The 18,117-nt window shown below is 55.6% G+C and overlaps 1 protein-coding gene across 1 annotated transcript; it reads left to right on the top strand.

Annotated features, from left to right (window-relative positions):
* Window positions 1-5,327: 5,327 nt before the first annotated feature.
* KRT79 (keratin 79) lies at window positions 5,328-17,246 on the top strand. Its single transcript, XM_008060390.2, has 9 exons — window positions 5,328-5,843; window positions 8,347-8,567; window positions 9,880-9,940; window positions 10,059-10,154; window positions 14,030-14,194; window positions 14,401-14,526; window positions 15,501-15,721; window positions 16,641-16,675; window positions 16,946-17,246. Exons 1-9 carry the CDS (start codon window positions 5,358-5,360, stop codon window positions 17,143-17,145), a joined length of 1,611 nt encoding a protein of 536 aa, XP_008058581.1. The 5' UTR covers window positions 5,328-5,357; the 3' UTR covers window positions 17,146-17,246.
* Window positions 17,247-18,117: the final 871 nt, after the last annotated feature.

The following is an 18,117-nucleotide window of genomic DNA, read 5'->3' as shown; positions in this document are numbered from 1 at the left end:
AGCTCATTAGAAGCCCAAACCTTGCCTTCACACAATATACTTATGTAGCAAATTCTCACATGTACACCATGATTCTAAAATAAAACAATCAAAAAATAAACCCATACTTGAGGCACTGTGCTAGGACAGGGGCTACTCTGGCACTCAGTGGATCCAGCGTCTCTCCTATCCTGTCTCCTTCAGGTGTCTCTAGCATAATCCCTCCAACCTATGAGAGCCAAATTTTCCTTCTTGGAGCCTGCAGCCTCCAAGGCCAGAGGCTGGCCTCCTGTGACTAATGCGGATTGTTGGGAAATGGAGATTTGTGGCAAGGCCCCTTTGTGTCCTGTTCCTTTTTCCAGTCCCACTCCAGTGATGACCTGACTCCAGCTCTATCCAGGGATGCAAGCCTTGTTCTTGTTACCTCCCCCTACCTCTGAGCCTTAACCGGCTCCTTGCACTCCTGGGTAGGGGTGCCCTGGCAGGGTAACAATTGAATAGTGATGTGAAGCAGTAGCCTGGAATATGGGTTCAAAGGACATCTAGTAGAGAGGCTGAAGGGCCGGGGTGGAGGTTCCCTGTGGCTGTGTGCAATTTTTCTGCCACTGCTTCCGGCAATTCCACTCTGCCTCTGGGCTTGCACACCTCACCCAGCAAAGCAAAAGCTGTGCATCTCTCCAGACTCCTGTCATCAGAAGGCAATCTATGGAGTATCTATGGTTGTCCAAGCATGTCCTATGGGCATCTCACCCCACATCCCAATTAGCTTATAAGGGATTCCTTTGAGCCCTCCAGTGTGTTCCTTGGGATGCCTTCCATCTCCTACGTCTCCACTGAGGTTTCAGTCACTCTTGTATCTTTTTTCCTCATCAATTGCCTATTATGAGAGGCTCTAGTCCTGCCCTGGGGTGGCTTCCTTCAGCTGTTTCTACTTTCCAACTCTACTTGAATTTTTTTCCTCCTGGAAGCCTTCCCTAATTCTCCATGTCTGAACCTGCTGAACTCTTCTGGTCCCTGGCACCGTCTAGTTGCACCTGTTGCTGTCCCGGGCTCTGTATCTGTCTGGTTCTGACTGACTGGGGACTCAGTTTCTCTATGAGCCTGGGGCCCTGGGCATGTTCTCCTCCTTCCTCTCCTTCCAGAAACTCAGTAGAAAGCCAGGAGTGTGGGAGTTGGGGCTGGGTGCCAGGAGGGGCTGGGAAGAATGCATTTTCCTCCCACCCCAGCAGCCATATGGGCTCCTGTGGTTGCTCCTCCTCTCTCTCCCTTTCCAGACCCGGGTGGGGATCTGGCTCAGCCCCAAACTCCACAGCCTGGGCTGCAGGAGGTTATGCTCTGCCTCTCCGTGCTTCAGGGGAGGGTGGCCCTTTCCTCAGATCCACAGATCTCTCCACCAACATTAGGTAGAAGAAAACTTTTCAGCCTCCAGAGGAGACAAGAGCAGATAGGACATGGTCCCAGAGCCGGAGCTCTTGAATCCCAGCTCTGCCATGGCCTAGCGGTGTGACCTTGACCAAGCAACTTAACCTCTCTGTGCTTCAATTTTTCCATCCATAAAACAGATGAATAACAAAATATACCTGACAGGGCTGTGTGGTGATGGTGGCATGCGGGATTGAAAAGGAAACTAAATCCATGCAAATTCATTTAATTAAATTGACTGTTAAAAGGTATGATTTCCAGGCCAGGGGAGGTGGCACAAGCCTGTAATCCCAGCACTTTGGGAGGCCGAGGCGAGAGGATTGCCTGAGCCTGGGGGTTTGAGATTGGCCCGGGCAACTTGGTGAGACCTCATTTCTACAATTAATCAAAAAATTAGCCAGGTGTGGTTGCGTGCGCCTGTATTTCCGGCTACTTGGAAGGCTGAGGCAGAAGGATCGCCGGAGCCCAGCAGGTCAAGGCTGCAGTGGCTGTGAGCATGCCACTGTACTCCAGCATGGACAACGGACTGAGACTCCAACTAGGAAAAAAAAAGTATGATTTCCATTTTATTTCTTCCCCAGAGGGTAGTATCTCTCCAGTGCTTAAGGATTCGGCTCCTTACGTGGGCTGTGGTAGAGGTCATGGGCAGCACCCTGAGGTCTCACTGGAGTGGAGGTGTTGGGTTCCTGTGGGCTTCCCTCGATGTCCCACATGCCGTGCTGTGGGTGACATACCTTACGCAGTGAAGCAACCTCACTGATAGCTTTTGAGGCACCCAGATGGCCAAGACACTCGCGGTGGAAGAGTCCCTGACATCTGCAGCCTCTGCCACTATGCTTTGGACGATGAGCCTCTTGATGGCCTCATCTTCGGGCATGCGTGGGGAGCGATTTGTGCTGTGAACAGGCTGCACCCCGCAGCCCTTTCTGCACAACTGGTGTTCCTTCCCTTCTGTGTCATCTTGGAAACGAGGACCCGAGGGCGCTAACTTGACTAGTGAGAGGACTGTGTAGGGCTGAGGAGCACAGGATGGAGAGACCAGAGGTGAGCAGTAGTGGTGGGCAGCCATCCCCACCCTTAGGGCCAGCGCGATCAGTCCTACAGGTTTATCCGGCACTGAGGGGATTTTCAGTGCCGGAACTTTCAGTCCTGGGAGAAGCAGATGGGCTGGTCACTTTTCGGAGAGTTGAAGAGCTAGAGAAGAAGTGGAGTGACCTAATGGCAGAGTTGCTCGTGTCGTGGAGGAGGTCTCCCTAGAAGGAAGCTGTAATCATGGGGGACTGCAGCTGTTGACACAGATGGCCGTCTGAAGTGGTCTGGAGCAGGGAAGAAACACCCGCCCTCTCTCCTTCCTCTGATCTCCAGCTGGCATCTCCCTTTGGTCAACCCAGCTGGAAGCAAGAGAGCAAAGTGACAGCCCACGGGGGTCTGAGGGGAGTGGGGAATGAAGTGGGAACAGGTGGGTGGAGCCTCACCAGCATGGAGATTCCACACGCCGTGGCCTAGAAAGTGCCTAGGCCACCGTCAGCCACATAGTACGTGCTCAATGAATGCTGACCAGGAGAATGCTTATTGTCAGCTTAGAAAGCCCTACCCTCTGTGGGGGTCCTTCCCTTTATGTTTCCTGGTGCTTGGCACCCAGCCCAACCCATCTTAGATGCTCAGTTGATACGCTCAACTGTCTCATGCCCCTCCCTCTGCTCCTGTGTCCTGCCAGCAGGGAGGGATGCCGGGCAGGTCACAGTGGCAGGTAGTAGCTCTCCTTCTCCATGGAGGGCAGGAGGGGAGGGAACTGCCCCCCTTTGGGCTGCAGGAGGAAGGTCTGAGCTCGGATGTCCTGTGTGGAAGTGGAATGGAGAATAAGGCCTGGAGGAGGCAACGTGGCCTCCCTTGCCACTGTCTGGGTAGGGGGAGGCTGTCCAAAAGCAGCAGCTGGAACTCCAAGAGAGAGTGGGCCCCGAGCTGCCCGGGCACCATCACCAGTCCTCAGCACCAAGCCTGGGGCAGACGGCGTGCTCGGTACATCTGCGTGAGAGACTGGCACGCACGAGAGAGCGAGTGTCCGTCTCTGGGGTGGGGTGAAATCTGTGTTTACCGACCGACGCCCACTCCCACCGCCCGTGACTCAGAGGGCTGACATCACTCCCTGCCTAGAGGGCCCACAGCCACATCCTGGCGGCCAGGGCCCACTCATGACCGGCTCCCCTCCCACGCGGCCCCGGGAGAGATAAGGGAGGCTGAGAAAGCGATCACAGCCTGGGGAAAGGAGATAAAGGTCAGTGGGAAGCAGTGGCACGCCCAGGGATGCGGGCTGTCACTTTTCCAAGGGACTTCCAACGAGAGTCCTGCTTATAGGCAGAGCACATCAGGCCCAGGGAGGCTGAGAGTGGCCGAAGGACACACAGCTCATGGGGATACGTTGCTCAGCTCAGCTCCCCAAAATGTCCCATATCCTAATTCCAAGCAGAGAGGAAAGTCTCCTCTTGGGCGTTAAGAGACTTGTTCTGTGAGTGCCCTCACCGGCATCTCTTGTGAGAGCCGGGTTCAAATTCTTCAAGCAGCCAGGAGCCACTGGTAGCTTCCCAGTGACCCTCGGAGGTCCCCACAGCCCCCTGTGGTCCCGGAGTGGACTGTATCTCCACCTGCCTTCTGGAGTTGTGGGGATGATGAGAGGGGGGCCAGGCCTCCTCCAGGCCTCCTCCACACCCTCTCTGCTGGGATCCTGGGAACACAAGCTGGCAGAGGGTCTCCAGCCTGGCGGGGTGTGGGGGCACAACTCTTTCCTTGGGCGCTTCTCTGTCCTCTCTGAGGCACTTTCTTGCTGAGAGGTGACAGGGAGAGCAGGTTCAGTCTCTAAAGTCTCTTCCTCATTCACCCCCTCTGCCCTGACTTTTGAGGTCTTGACGTCTTTGCCTGGGGCTGTGTATGGTCCCAGCAGACTGGAAGAGTAGGAATTGGGGGGGCCATGTGAAATGGGCCTTCTGAATCCAACACTGGGCTCCTGGTGGGCAGGGAGACAGGAGTGACGGGTTGTTGCATGGGTCTCTTGGGGTTTACGGTGCGCCTGCATCTTGGGTCTGAGCATCACCAACCAGGCTGGGCTGTGTCCCCCACCCTCCCCAGCTCCCTCCAGAGTGGCTGGGCCCTTCAGGGAAGGCTCTGCCATGGGGCAGGGGATCCGGGTCTCAGGTGGTGGTTGAAGCCTCAACTGAGCCTCTGAAAGAGTGGGCATGCATTGTCCCCAGGTTTCAGGGCCCAGGCCTTCCCTACCTCCTTGTCGAGGGCCCAGGCTCCACGATTGGGCAGGGACCCTCTTTCTGTCCTTGAATCCTCTGGACTCCACCCAGCAGTCTGCCAGCATGCGACAGAGATGCAGACCACCTCCACCCCACCCTGTCGCCTGTGCCCCCCATCCCGGACCCGTGAGGAGCAGTGAGGCCGTGGGCTGGAGGGTGGAACGGGAGCAGGCCTGGGCACTCGCTCGGGCAGCCCATTGCCCAAGCGCCCTCCTTTGCCACCTGCATAGCCCGGGGCCCTGCGGCCTTGGCTTGCGACAGGGACCTGGGACAAACCCCACAGAACAGAGCCCCATTGACGGTGGCCATCAGGGCCGGGTGGGAGGAGACCCAGTCAGCCATGGGGTGGTGGGGGTAGCCGTGGGAGCCCGTGTCATCTCGTGCCAACGAGGAGAGCCCAGGGTGGGTGGGGGGGAGAAGGTGGCATCCCGCCCCAGACAGGCTCGGCTCAGCCCCAGCTCTGGAGCACAGGTGATAACAGCTCCTCCCTCCTGCTGGGGGAGAGAGCACTCCCCTCCCCTCCCGGGACGAGGAGGCAGGAGTGTGTAGGAGCCCAAGAGCCAGCCCAGTCGGGAGAAGATAAAAAGCCCGCGGTGGCTCTGGGGCTCACTGCACTGGGTCCCGGCCCTCTCAGCCTGCTCTCCCGCCCCTCCGGCAGCCATGAGGTCCTCTGTGTCTCGGCGGACATATGCCACCAAAGGGGGCTTCAGCTCCAACTCCGCCAGCGGAGGGGGCGGGTCCCGGACCCACACCAGTTTCAGCTCCGTGGCAGTGTCCAGGAGCAGTGGCAGCAGCGGGGGGACCCGCGGATGTGGGGTCCGTGGCGGCCCCAGCACGTGTGGCTTTGGCAGCCGGAGCCTTTACAACCTAGGGGGCAGCAAGAGCATCTCGGTCAGCATGGCCGGAGGGGCCTCCTCCGGGCGGGCTCTGGGAGGCTTTGGTGGTGGGGCGTTTGCGGGCCTGGGGGCCGGCCGGCAGATGTTCGGGCCTGCCTGTCCTCCCGGCGGGATCCAGGAGGTCACCATCAATCAGAGCCTGCTGACCCCCCTCAACGTGGAGATCGACCCCGAGATCCAGCGTGTACGCACCCAGGAACGAGAGCAGATCAAGACCCTCAACAATAAGTTTGCCTCCTTTATTGACAAGGTGGGCCATGGGGGAAGGAGTCCGAGTCCCTTGGAGCAGAAGTGGGGCCTTTGCTGGGGGGCTGGGGGAGGGGAGAGGGCTGGGCAAGGACTGGACAGGGGCTGTGCTTTCCTGTGTCCACTGGAGTGGGGTAGATGGACTGATACTGGAGCTCTCCTGGCCCGACACGCGGGGCCATGGGGGGCTGGAGACGGCCTGCCGGGTGCTTACTGTGACTGCAAGAGAGTCTTCCAGCCTCCTCGTGAGGCCCGTTGGCCAAGCCCGCCTTGACTGTCGGGGCCTGTCCTGTGGCCCTCGTTGATATGCTCGCACGGCAGCTGTGTCCCACAGTCCAAAATGGCTTGTCCTCTAGAGGGGAGGCCCTTATTGCCCTTTGCCATTTTACAGCCTGGGAAACGATGACTCAGGGGTCAGACACGCCGTCCAAGGCTGCGGCACGGAGCCCTGTCCGTCCCCTTCTTTCAGGCTTGAAGAAGGCCTAAGTGCAAGATGTGACCAGAACACAGATGGGGGGCGGGGGTGGTGGTCCTAGGGGAAGTCCTGCTTTGGCGTCTCCTTTTCCTCCTTTCTGTCTGAGCCAAGAAGCTCAGTTTGGGGTAGACAAGGAGGAGGGGGGTCACCAGGTCGCCAGGAGATTGACCTGTTGCAGATCAGAGTGTCCTGAATCTTTCTCTTGCCTCCAGGTGGGCTGGGGCAGCTCTCATGCTGTCATTTTCTGGTGTCTTTTGCTGGCCTTGTCCAACTTGGCCCTGAGCCGAGGTCATGATGGCAGACGTGATGGTGGACAAGTGTACCTTCGATCAGCGATCTGTGTTTTTCCACAGAACATTCACATCCCTTTTCTCATGCGATGCCCACAGTGGTTCCATGAGGAGTCAGAGTAGTTGACAGTAGGCCCATTTTTTAGATGAGAAAACCGAGGCTAGAGAGGTCAAGTGATTTGTCAAGGATCATGCAGGTAGCTGGAGGCAGAGGTGGAACTGGGACCAAGGTTCCTGAGCTCTACGTTCCTTGGCACCCAGAAGCATCGTGACTGCTCAGGGGAGGTGCACGGGTTGTGTGGTGCTTCCGGGCCATGTGGGCCCCTGGTGCTGTGGAGGTGGGACCTGGAGACACTGGATGGCGGAGGGTGAAGCAAGCTATCCCGCCCACCTCCTTGTCCTCTCCCCTAGTGACTCCTGCTTTTCTGTGGGACGGTCCCAGGGGTCAAGCAGGCCAAGACTTCTCTCAGGTTCTCAGAAGCACAGCTTGAGGGCTGGGGGTGTCAGGGATTGTTTTGGGACCCTGGCTGCGCACAGAACCCCTGGAGGCCTGTCAGATCTATGCTATGAGCCCTTTTTTTTTTGTCTATAGAGTAGGGCCCGGGCATTGGTATTTAAACAAAAAAAGTTTTTTGGATGAAATGTTGATTTCACAGAAAACTTGCATGAATGATACAACATACTCCTTGTACACGCTTGCACTCAATTCGCCAGTTTTTAACATTCTACCACATTTGCACTTTTCTTCTCTCTTTCTGAGTATGTGTATGTGTATGAATCTGCATTTTATTCACTTATTTATTTTTAGAGACAAGGTCTTGCTCTGTTGTCCAGACTGGAGTGCAGTGGCAGGATCATAGCTCACTGTAGCCTGGAACTCCTGGGGCTCAAGTAACCCTCCCACCTCAGCCTCCTGAGTAGCTGGGAATACAGATGTGTGCCATCACATTTGGCTAATTACTTTTGTAGAGACAGGGTCTTGCTCTGTTGCCCAGGCTAGTCTTGAACTCCTGGTCTCAAGTGATTCCTCCCGCCTCAGACTACCCATAGTGCCAGGATTACAAGTGAGAACCATAACACCTGACCTGAATCCGCATTTTACTTTATTTATTTATTTTTTGAGTTGGGGTCACACTCTGTCACCCAGGCTGGAGTGCAGCAGTGGTGCAATCATGGCTCTCTGTGGCCTCGACCTTCTGGGCTCTGGGGGTCCTCCCACCTCAGCCTCCTGAATAGCTGAGGCAACAGGTGTACGTCACCATGTCTGGTTTATTTTTAAAATTTTTTTTAGAGACAAGGTCTCGCTATGTTGCCCAGGTTGGTCTCAAACTCCTAGGCTCAAGCGATCCTCTTACCTCGGCCTCCCAGAGTGCTGGGATTATAGGCATGAGCCACTGCGCCCTGCCTGTGCATTTTAAACAGTTGATTTTGATGCAGAATTAGGGTTCAGAGACACTGACCGAGTCCAGCCTACCCAGGACAATTGAGAAAGGAAGACTCAGAGAGAAGTGATTCTACCAAGGTCACCAGCTAGTAAATGGTAGACCTGGGGCTTTTGCGTTGGTCACTCTTTGGAGTCCTTTCCATCAGATGGCACTGTCATTCCCAGCAGACTGTTCCCCTCAGGAATGCCTCTCCTCTGTTAGGGAAGTCACCTGGATGGGCAGTGGCCACTGGCCCCATCCTCTGGCCCTCCCATGGCCGGGAGCTGACACCAGCCCGCCTTTCTCACTCTGGTGCAGGTGCGGTTTCTGGAGCAGCAGAACAAGGTGCTGGAGACCAAGTGGGCGCTGTTGCAGGAGCAGGGCCAGAACTCGGGTGTCACCAGGAACAACCTGGAGCCTCTCTTTGAGACCTATCTGAGCAACCTGCGGAGGCAGTTGGATGGCTTCCAGAGTGAGCGGGGGAGGCTGGACTCAGAGTTGAGGAGCGTGCAGGATCTCGTCGAGGACTTCAAGAGCAAGTGAGAGAGCTGGACAGGCTGGGGCCGTGGGGGCCGGGGTGGGGCAGCGTGGACCTGGACCCACCCAGGAGATGTGCATATAGAGCTGATTTCCTCGAGGGCTCAGGTCCATGACCTGCTACTGGCCAGAAAATGGGCAGGTTTCTTTGTGTATTCTTTGTAATTCTAAAAAAGTCTTTTTTTTTTTCTGAGTTAGGGTCTTACTTTTTTGCCCAGGCTGGAGTGCAGTGGCAAAATCACAGCTCATCCAGCCTTGACTTCCTGGACTCAGGCGATCCTTCCACCTCAGCATCCTGAGTAGCTGGGACTACAGGCACACGCCACCATTCCTAGTTAATTTACTTTTATTTTTTGTAGAGGTGAGGTCTCGCTATGTTGCCCAGGCTGGTCTTGAACTCCTGGGCTTAAGTGTTCCTCCTGCCTCGGCCTTCCAAAATGCCGGGAATACAGGTGTGTGCCATCATGCCCGGACTTACAAAAGACTTTATTAGGAAGAGGGAGAATCGTTTGATGAGCCCCCATGCTCCCATCACCAGCTCATGGCCAATCTGGTTTCATCTCTCCTCCGCCCCACTTCCCTTCCTCTCTGTTGTCTTGAAGCAAATCCCAATCACCCTGTCATTTCACGCACAAATATTTTACTAGATATGTTCGTATGGTTCATCTGCATTACCTGACCTAATAAAACATAAACACGATGCCATAGTCACACCTACAATTTTTAAAACAGTAGTTTCTAATATCATCAAATATCTGGCCGGTTTTGAATTTCCAGTTGTCCCGTAAATGTCACAAATTTTAAAAATACAACTTGTTCGATCCAAGCTCCAAATAAGGTTCCTATGCTATGATTGGTTGATACATATATTTATAACTTTAAGGCACCATTTTTTATAACTTCTCCCATAAATGACTCAGGCAATTGCTAAACCTTCAGGTCTCAGCAAAAGTGGGTGGGGAAGAGTTAGTTGTTCTAAGGTACATCTAGTTGTTGAAAGTGAACACAAAGGTTGACCACTGTTGACACAGCTTCACTCTTCCCTGTCAAACTTTCTCAGGGCTTGGATCCAAAGACACAGCTGCTCTCGATTGCCATCTTATTGCACAAATTCTGGGCCTCTTTCCCCAAGAGAGGGTGGGGAGAGAGAATGCTTAAATAAAGGCAGTACCTCACATTTCTTCCCTGGTCATCTGCTTTAAAGAACTGCTTCCCAAAGGTGTTCTTGACCAACGGGGGGGTCTTAGAGCTGAGAGATGGGTCTAAAGCTTGAAAGACGTAGCTGGGCCTGCTTGTGTCTCCCATGTGTAACAGGTACGAGGATGAAATCAACAAGCGTACCGCCGCGGAGAATGAGTTTGTGGTGCTCAAGAAGGTGAGCAGGGGTCAGGGAGTAGGGGGAGGCGGTCCTTCGGCTGAAGGGTGCTGGGCTGACGCAGAGAGAGTGAGATCCCGGGGCTGAGCATCTGCCTTGCTCTCTCCCTCGCCCTCAGGATGTGGACGCCGCGTACATGGGCAGAATGGACCTGCATGGCAGAGTGGACAACTTGACCCAGGAGATTGGCTTCCTGCAGCAACTCTACGAAATGGTGAGGTGACCAAGGGGAGGAATAATTTGCATATATTCACATACGTAAATATTCCATGGAGGTCTGATCTGAATGCACCAGGGCAACCCGGTTGGCAGAAGATGGAAACTTCCATGTAGTAAGGGCTTTTGATGGACCATACTCAGCCCAAGCTTTTTACATAATCTTCTCAACAATCCCACTGTGTAGGTACTATTACTGTCTCCATTTTATAGTCAAGGTTACTGGGGCTCAGAGGACTTGCCCATGGGCACATAGCTAGTAAGAGGCAGTGCCAGAATTCAAACTCGGTGCTTGAACTCCAAAGTCTGACTGTCACCACTATCATGTGGCCATCTTTCAGTTCAGTATATAGTGACACAAGGGATGGGGGAGCAGGGCTGGGCAGAGTAGGGACTGGGATTCCAGGTTGGGGCAAGAGGGAGATGTGGGTACTGGGGAGATCACAGATGCTGGGGCGGGGGGTGGCGGGTCCCAGGAGGCAAAGGGGCTCTGGAGACTTGGGTGAGAGGGTTGCACTTAACAAGAATTGACCACAGAATCAAAGACTCTTAGGATCAGCAGGAACCTCAACGCCAACCTTTCATTCCAATGCCAGAATCCTTTCTATGATACCCTGACAGGGCCATGTGGCTTCTACTTGAATACTTCTAGAAGCAGAGAGCTTACTATGTGGGCACTGGGGGACTTGGTTCTCCTCTCCAGTGTGTTAGTGATGCTCAGCTCTGAGTTACCTGCAGTCCTGACACACTTTCAGTTCTGGTGTTTGATAGCGTTTCAGTGTAAATAATTGACAAACATGTTAAGGCAGTCAGTGCCCGACATAGAGTTCTGTGGGTCTTCAGTGGTGACTTTCCACCATGTGATCACTCCTTTAATCAACAATTTGTAGCTAAAGTGCCTCACCTCCTTTTTTTTTTTTTGAGTTGAGGTCTCACTCCGTGACCCAGACTAGAGAGTGATGACACAATCATGAGTCACAGCAGCCTTCACCCCCTGGGCTCAGGTGACTCTTCCACCTCAACCTCTTGAGTAGCTGGGACTATAGCCACATACTACCATGCTGGGCTAACTACTTTCTTCTTTTTCTTTGTGGAGACAAGTGTCTGGCTATGTTGCCCAGGCCATTCTCGAACTCCTGGGCTCAAGTAGTTCTCCCGCCTTAGCTTCCCAAAGTGCTGGGATTTCAGGCATGAGTCACTGTGCCCAGCTGGCAGCCACTTTAAAATCCACGTAACCATACCATCATGTGGACCACATTTTTCTGCCTTATTTTCAAGAATGCCGTGAAAGACTTGGCCAAGCAGTGTAATCATGAAAGAAAATGAAGTTCACTTGGCTTCACTTTTCCTTGGGGACTCCTGATGGCTGTATGCCTCTCACACACCTTCTAATTCATTCTGTAGCTTTGTAGGTGGTTGACACTGGTTAAGCTTGGGGAATTCCAAGTCTCTCCCTTGGAAGATGAAGCGTTGTTGTGTCTGGAGCTCTGGAACCTTCATATTTCTCAAGGATCACCAGGGTGTTCCTCTCCTCAGCAGTCCCCAGGACCTCTGAGGAAGTGCTCCTGTGGCCTCTACCCTGGGATCTCCAGCAGGGCCAAGGCCCCTCCTATCTTGGGCTCCCACTTCCTCTCGAGTATTTTTCCTACGCTTTTCAGTTTGGTGACTATTCTCCTTGATGACAAAGCCATCGTGCGCTCGACTTTTCCTGGGTCTTCTGCAGGGGTGAGGCTGAGGGGACCTCCCTTTTCTTCTTCCCTGGAGTTTATCTGGCAGCCTCTGGTCCCTGGTCTTGGTATGTCCCCACCTCATCCTTGTCTGCCATGCTCTCCTTCTAGCATCTGGGAGGTATTCTGGGCCACCATGCTGGGTTTTGAGATGCTTCCCCAGTTTCATGTTTACTGGGATCCCTGATGGCCATGCATGGTTTAGGGCTTCCTTGTCCTTTTTAAGGAATGTTTAGCAATTGGCTTTCCTCTCGTCTGAGGCACATGGCTGGCGTATCCAGTTTTCCTTTCCTTTGTGACACTTGTTCATTTAACAGATATTTCCTGAGTACCTTCCATGTAATAATAAAAATGAAGTCCCTGCTCTTGTGGGATCAGGTCATCAGGTGATGAGAGCTGTGCTGGGATCAGGTACATGGGGAGGCTGTGGCAGACCTTTCCAGGCAGGGCTGGGGAGCCTTCGGAGGAGATGATATCTGAGTTGGATCTTTTTTTTTAGTCAGAGCCTCACTCTGTCACTCAGGCTGGAGTGCAGTGGCTCACTCACGGCCACCCCAGTGTCAACCTGCTGGGCTCAGGTGATCCTTCCACCTCAGCCTTCCAAGTAGCCAGAACTATAGGCACATGCTACCATGCTTGGCTAATTTTTTTGATACATTATAGAGATGAGGTCTCACCAAGTTGCCCAGGCTGGTCTTGAACCCCTGGGCTCAGGCAATCCTCTTGCCTCGGACTCCCAAAGTGCTGGGATTACAGGCTTGAGCCACCGCGCTGGCCAGAGTTGGATTTTGAAGGAAGGGTTGGGCTTCTGAAGGAGCAGTGGGAGAGGCCTGCCAGCCTGGGGTCCAGCCTGTGCAGTGCCATGAAGGAGAGCGGTGTGTTTGGGGACCAACAAAGGGCTGGTGGGCTGGGCATCGGGTGTGTGGACAGATTTCCATGAAGAGGTTTGGGGACCGAGCTAGGACCACTTCCTGTCACAGCGCCTCATGGCCCAGCGGTGCCTCCTGGGGTGAGAAGGAAGGCCAGAACAGCTGTTCCCTTGCTGCCTCTTGGTCTGCACCAGTTGTGAGTGCCAATATGGTGCCCAGCAATCCACTCATGGTTTGGATTTGGCCAACCCAGATCGCAGGGCAATCTAGAGGGTGAATCACCCATCACTGGGTGTCTCGGGAAAGGCAGCCTCCGTGACCTCCCTCTGGCTGGACTCCTCCAGCAATACCACTTCTGCCGCTCTGGTCCTCTTCCCCTTGCCTGGACCAGTCCATTGCCTGTCCCCCCTCAGGGTCCCAGGTGTCTAAGGAGACACACGCCTTGGGGATTCTCAGAACTCTTCTCACTCCACTTTCATGGGCTCCGTTTCATGGGGAAGCCTGGGCTTTCTGTCCCTAGCAAGACCACCACCTCACCCACCCCCCTTGTCTTAGGAATTCTGGGTTGATTTTCTTTTCCTTTTTCTTTTTTTTGAGTTGGAGTCTCACTCCGTTGCCCAGGCTGGAACGCAGTGGTACACTCACAGCCACCCCAGTGTTGACCTGCTGGGCTTTGGTGATCCTTCTGCCTCAGCCTTCCAAGTAGCTGGAACTATAAGCATGTGCTACCACGCCCAGCTAATTTTTTACTTTATTGTAGAGACGAGGTCTTGCCAAGTAGCCAGAGCTGGTCTCGAACCTGCGGGCTCAGACAATCCACTCGCCTCGGCCTCCCAAAGTGCTGGGATTATAGGCTGAGCCACTGAACCCAGCTCTGGGTTGACATTTCCCAGGCCCATGCTCCAGCATGGGACTGAAGAGGGACCTTGAGCTGGGGCGGTGGGATGATGCTTCCAGACAATACTGGCAGTTGGTCATGTTGGGGAAGGGGACCGTGCGGTTGTGACAACGTGAGGCCTGCCTCTGGGTGTCCTCAAGATGAGAAGGGCTGGTGTGTGTGTTCACACGGTGCCAGACAAATCCACAAAAGTAAAGGAAGTCCCATTTCACAGCTGGGGAGACTGAGGCCTTTCCTGGCAGTAGGAACTTGGCTTTAGGATGGAGCCTGGGCAAGAGCCCAGGCCTCCTGATCCTCCTAGGGGCCCTGTCCTCTGTCCCCTGCTGCCTCCTGGGACCTGGGGCTGGGGCGCTGGTGGCAGCTGTCTCTGTGTCCTTAGGAGCTGGGCCAAGTGCAGACACATGTGTCTGACACCAATGTCGTCCTGTCCATGGACAACAACCGCAGCCTTGACCTGGACAGCATCATTGCCGAGGTCAAGGCCCAGTATGAGCTGATTGCCCAGAAGAGCCGGGCTGAGGCCGAGACCTGGTACCAGACCAAGGTGAGGAGGACCCTGGCCTGGTATGTGGCTGGGGTGAGATCGACCTTCCCTCATTGTGAGAGGCCCAGGTCCTGGGGATCCTGGAGTCCTGGGAACCAGGCACACTCAGCCTGCCCAGGGGCCTCCAGCGGAGAGGGGGCTCTGGGGCCGAGGGTGACCCTATGGGCGGGGATGTCTGCGAGCACTGCCCCTTCCTTGGCCTGCAGTACGAGGAGCTGCAGGTGACGGCTGGGAAGCATGGGGACAACCTGCGGGACACCAAGAACGAGATCGCCGAGCTCACCCGCACTGTCCAGAGGCTGCAGGGGGAGGTGGATGCAGCCAGGAAGCAGGTGCACCTCTGCCGGGGATTGGGGGTTGGGCCGGGGGATTGGCAGGGCCGGGGTCCCTTTGCGTGTCATCTTGCTCTCCTGCTGATGGGTGGGACACACTCGAATGCCAGGCCATCAGGACCATCAAGTCCTGTTACAGGGGAGGAAACTGAGGCCCAGAGGGGGGATGGGACTTGCCTAAGGTCACACAGCAGATAAGTGATAGAGCAGGTGGGATGGCCTTCTCTCAAGGAAGCTCATCCAGCCTATCTCCTGGAGGTCAGAACAGGAGGCTGAGGGTTCAGGAGTTGGGGTCACTGATGCTAACTCCATCTAGGAATGGCTAGAAAGTGTGGATTCTTCCCCAAGAATGGGGCAGTGGCTTCGTAGTAGGGTTGTATTATTTATTTTATCTCTTCTGAGGCACTGGGTCGAGCTGCAGCAGGAGGGACTCGACTAGCAGGGTTTCAGTAAGGACTTTCCCCGTGGTGATACATGATCCTGCTTATGTAATAGCATCTCTTCTCTCGCAGATTTCCTCTTTCCTTCTTCTTTTTTCTTTGCTTTTATTTTTTGAGTCAAAGCCTCACTCTGTCGCCCAGGCTGGAGTGCAGTGGCACACTCACGGCCCCCGCAGCCTCAACCTGCTGGGCTCAGGCGATCCTTCCGCCTCAGCCTTCCAAGTAGCTGGAACCACAGGCGCATGTCATGACACCTAGCTATTTTTAATTTAATTTAATTTAATCTATTGTAGAGACGAGGTCCTGCCAAGTTGCCCAGGCTGGTCTCAAACCCCTGGGCTCAGGCAGTCCTCTCGCCTCTGCCTCCCAAAGTGCTAGGATTACAGGCTTGAGCCATCGCGCACGGCCTCCCCTTTCTTTCTTTCCTGGTCAGTGGGGGGCGGGGGCGTGGGGATGGCGATGCCTGGCTTGAGGCAGAGAGATGGATGGGGTGACCCCGGAGGGTGTTCCCAACCCCTCGTTCCCTCTGGGCAGTGTCAGCAGCTGCAGACAGGCATCGCGGAAGCAGAGCAGCGTGGGGACCTGGCGCTCAAGGATGCGCAGAAGAAGCTTGGGGATCTGGACGTGGCCCTGCACCAGGCCAAGGAGGACCTGGCCCGGCTGCTGCGCGACTACCAGGCGCTGATGAACGTGAAGCTGGCCCTGGACGTGGAGATCGCCACCTACCGGACCCTCCTGGAGGGCGAGGAGAGCAGGTGGGGTGACCGACTGCCCTAGGGAGAGGCCGAGCTCCAGCCAGCCGGGGCGGGGGATGGACGGGGCTGGGGACCCGGCTTCTAGTCAGCCCCAGAGCTGCGCCCACTGCTCGGCTGCTGCTCTCCTTGCTGGGCACAGCCCTCGAGTAGTCCTCATACTGGCGGGCAGCACAGTAGGGACGAAGCTTCCTCTTCCACCCCCATTTGGGAAAATAATCCCTTGTCTCTGTCCTTGGGGAAGGCAGGAGACAGAGTGGGCAGAAACCGGGCAACTCTGTCTGCTCTTGGGCTTGTCTCCACTGGGGCGGGATGCTGTCCACGGGCCGTACGGGGATGGGGAAAGGAGAGGTTGCGGGACTGGCGGGACTGGCTGGCGCCTCTGTCCCTCTCAGCGCCGGCTTTAGGATCCAGGTGCTGGCACTGGGATTCGCACACTGGCACTGGGACCCAGGCCTTGACTTTGAGACTTGGGCACTGGCACCAGGACCTGGGCACTGGCTGTGGGACCTGGGCACTGGCATTTGGACACGGGCACTGGTTCTGAGATCTGGGCTCTGGCAATAGGACCTGGGTGCTGGCACTCAGACACGGGCACTGGCTCTGAGACCTGGGCGCTGGCACTAGGACCTGGGCGCTAGCACTGAGACCCAGGTGCTGGCTCTCGGACTCAGGGGCTGGCTCTGGGACCCGGGCACTGACTCTGGGACCTGCAACACTCAACTCTATGAGGCAGGCAGCCCGATCTGTTCAGTGGAGAGATCTCAGTTTCAGAAGACTTGGGTTCAAATCCCAGGTCTGCCCACACTTCTCGTGCCTCCAGACCCACCGAGTTAGCCCAGTGTAGAGGCAGAGGGAAGGAGAGGGTCTTCCCTTGGGCCCCTGGAACCAATGATCCTCTCCTGGCCTTTCTGTTTCCCAGGATGTCTGGAGAACATCCCAGCGCAGTCAGCATCTGTGAGTATTTGCCGCCTGGTTCCTGTCCCGCCCCTGGCCTGGCCCCAGTCCCCTGCTCAGTGCCTGTCATGTCCTGGTCCTAAAACACGCTCCCCTCCATCCACGCCCCTGAGACAAGTTCAGAGGGTCCCGGGGGCTCCCTGCACTGGGGTTCTCTGCCCATTTCCTGGGGTCTGCCTTGGCTTTGTCCCAATCCCTCACTGAGTTCTGGGTGCCCCTTGCCCTCCCTGGCCCGGCCACCCTGACTCATCCCAACCTTTTGCCTTGCAGCGGTGACTGGCAATTCCACCACTGTGTGCGGAGGCGGCGTGGCTGGCTTTGGGGGTGGCATCTCCCTGGGCGGGAGTCGGGGGACCGGCAAGAGTGGATCCAGCACGAATGTGGGCTACAGCTCTGTCAAGGGCGGCTCTGGGGGCACCTCCATCCTGAGGAAGACCACCACGGTCAAGACGTCCAGCCGGAGATACTAGCCGCTGAGCCTTGCAAGCTGGGGGCTCTGCAGCCCTCTCCTTCCGACCTCTGCTGCCCCCAGCCCTCTCCTCCGCCCCTCCCCCAGCCTTTTCAGGAGCAGGAACAGCTCAGGGGACCAGGAACACCACAGGGGTATCTTCGTATTGCACTATTTGCAGATGATTTGTGTTCTGGGAAGGGCTCCGACCTACCCAGGTTTTCTCCTTGGTTCTGTGATGGGAGGGGAGGGGAAGGGGGCTTCAGCCACCAGCCCGAGTGATGTGCTGAGTGGTGCAGGGTGAGCTTTTGACCATTGAGAGGAGACTGGGTGTCCCAGGCCATTGGGAGAGAGGGAAGTCTGCAGTGGTCCCCAAAGACCCTCAGATCTCCCCCGTCTCCCAGCAGACCCACCTGCTCCCAGAATCTCCCCACGTTTCCCTTCCCTGTCTGAGTCTCAATAAATGGCGACCACCGCTTGCTGTATGTGGCTGCAGTCTGTCTCCTCCCATGAGCTGGAATTGTCAGTGGATGAGTGCCCTGCTGGTTAAGGTCACAGTAAGCATGCTGTGTCCCAGTCATGTCACCAAGAGCGTATCAGCTCCCTACTGCCACCACCCTGGGGCTCGTGTATATTCACAGGGTGAGACCCAGGCTCAGAGGGGATATGTGCGTGGGACCACTTCCTGAGTGGCTGCTGATTCTCCCTTGTGCCTATTCAGCCTCCCACTGACCCTGTGGGGCAGGCTGCACGGTTTCTTCAGCGGAGAGATTTCAGGCTTCAGAAGCCTTGGGTTCAAATCCCAGTCCTGTCACTTCCTAGCTGTATGACCTTGGGCAAGTGACCTAACCTTTCTGAGCCTCAGTTTCCCCCTTCGTCAAAGCAGGGGTGTCTCACGATAATTGGGTCCCTTGGCCTCCTTGTCCCCTGACTTCTGGCTTCCCAGATCATCCTTTGAGAGTGGGGCAGTTCCCCCTTAGCCGCCCACAGTCAG

Source organism: Carlito syrichta, unplaced genomic scaffold (assembly GCF_000164805.1).
Source record: "Carlito syrichta isolate Samal-C Ts95f unplaced genomic scaffold, Tarsius_syrichta-2.0.1 Scaffold304602, whole genome shotgun sequence".
Classification (NCBI taxonomy): Eukaryota; Metazoa; Chordata; class Mammalia; order Primates; family Tarsiidae; genus Carlito; species Carlito syrichta.
Note: the sequence above shows the minus strand (reverse complement) of the source record. Positions and strands in the feature narration are given on the sequence as shown.

Excerpts from the sequence above, each read along its gene's own strand:
- KRT79 (XM_008060390.2), top strand. The coding sequence starts at position 5,358 with ATGAGGTCCTCTGTGTCTCGGCGGACATATGCCACCAAAGGGGGCTTC. Across the intron at positions 10,155-14,029 it reads TGCAGCAACTCTACGAAATG|GAGCTGGGCCAAGTGCAGAC; the intron begins GTGAGGTGACCA and ends CTGTGTCCTTAG. Across the intron at positions 15,722-16,640 it reads CTGGAGGGCGAGGAGAGCAG|GATGTCTGGAGAACATCCCA; the intron begins GTGGGGTGACCG and ends TCTGTTTCCCAG.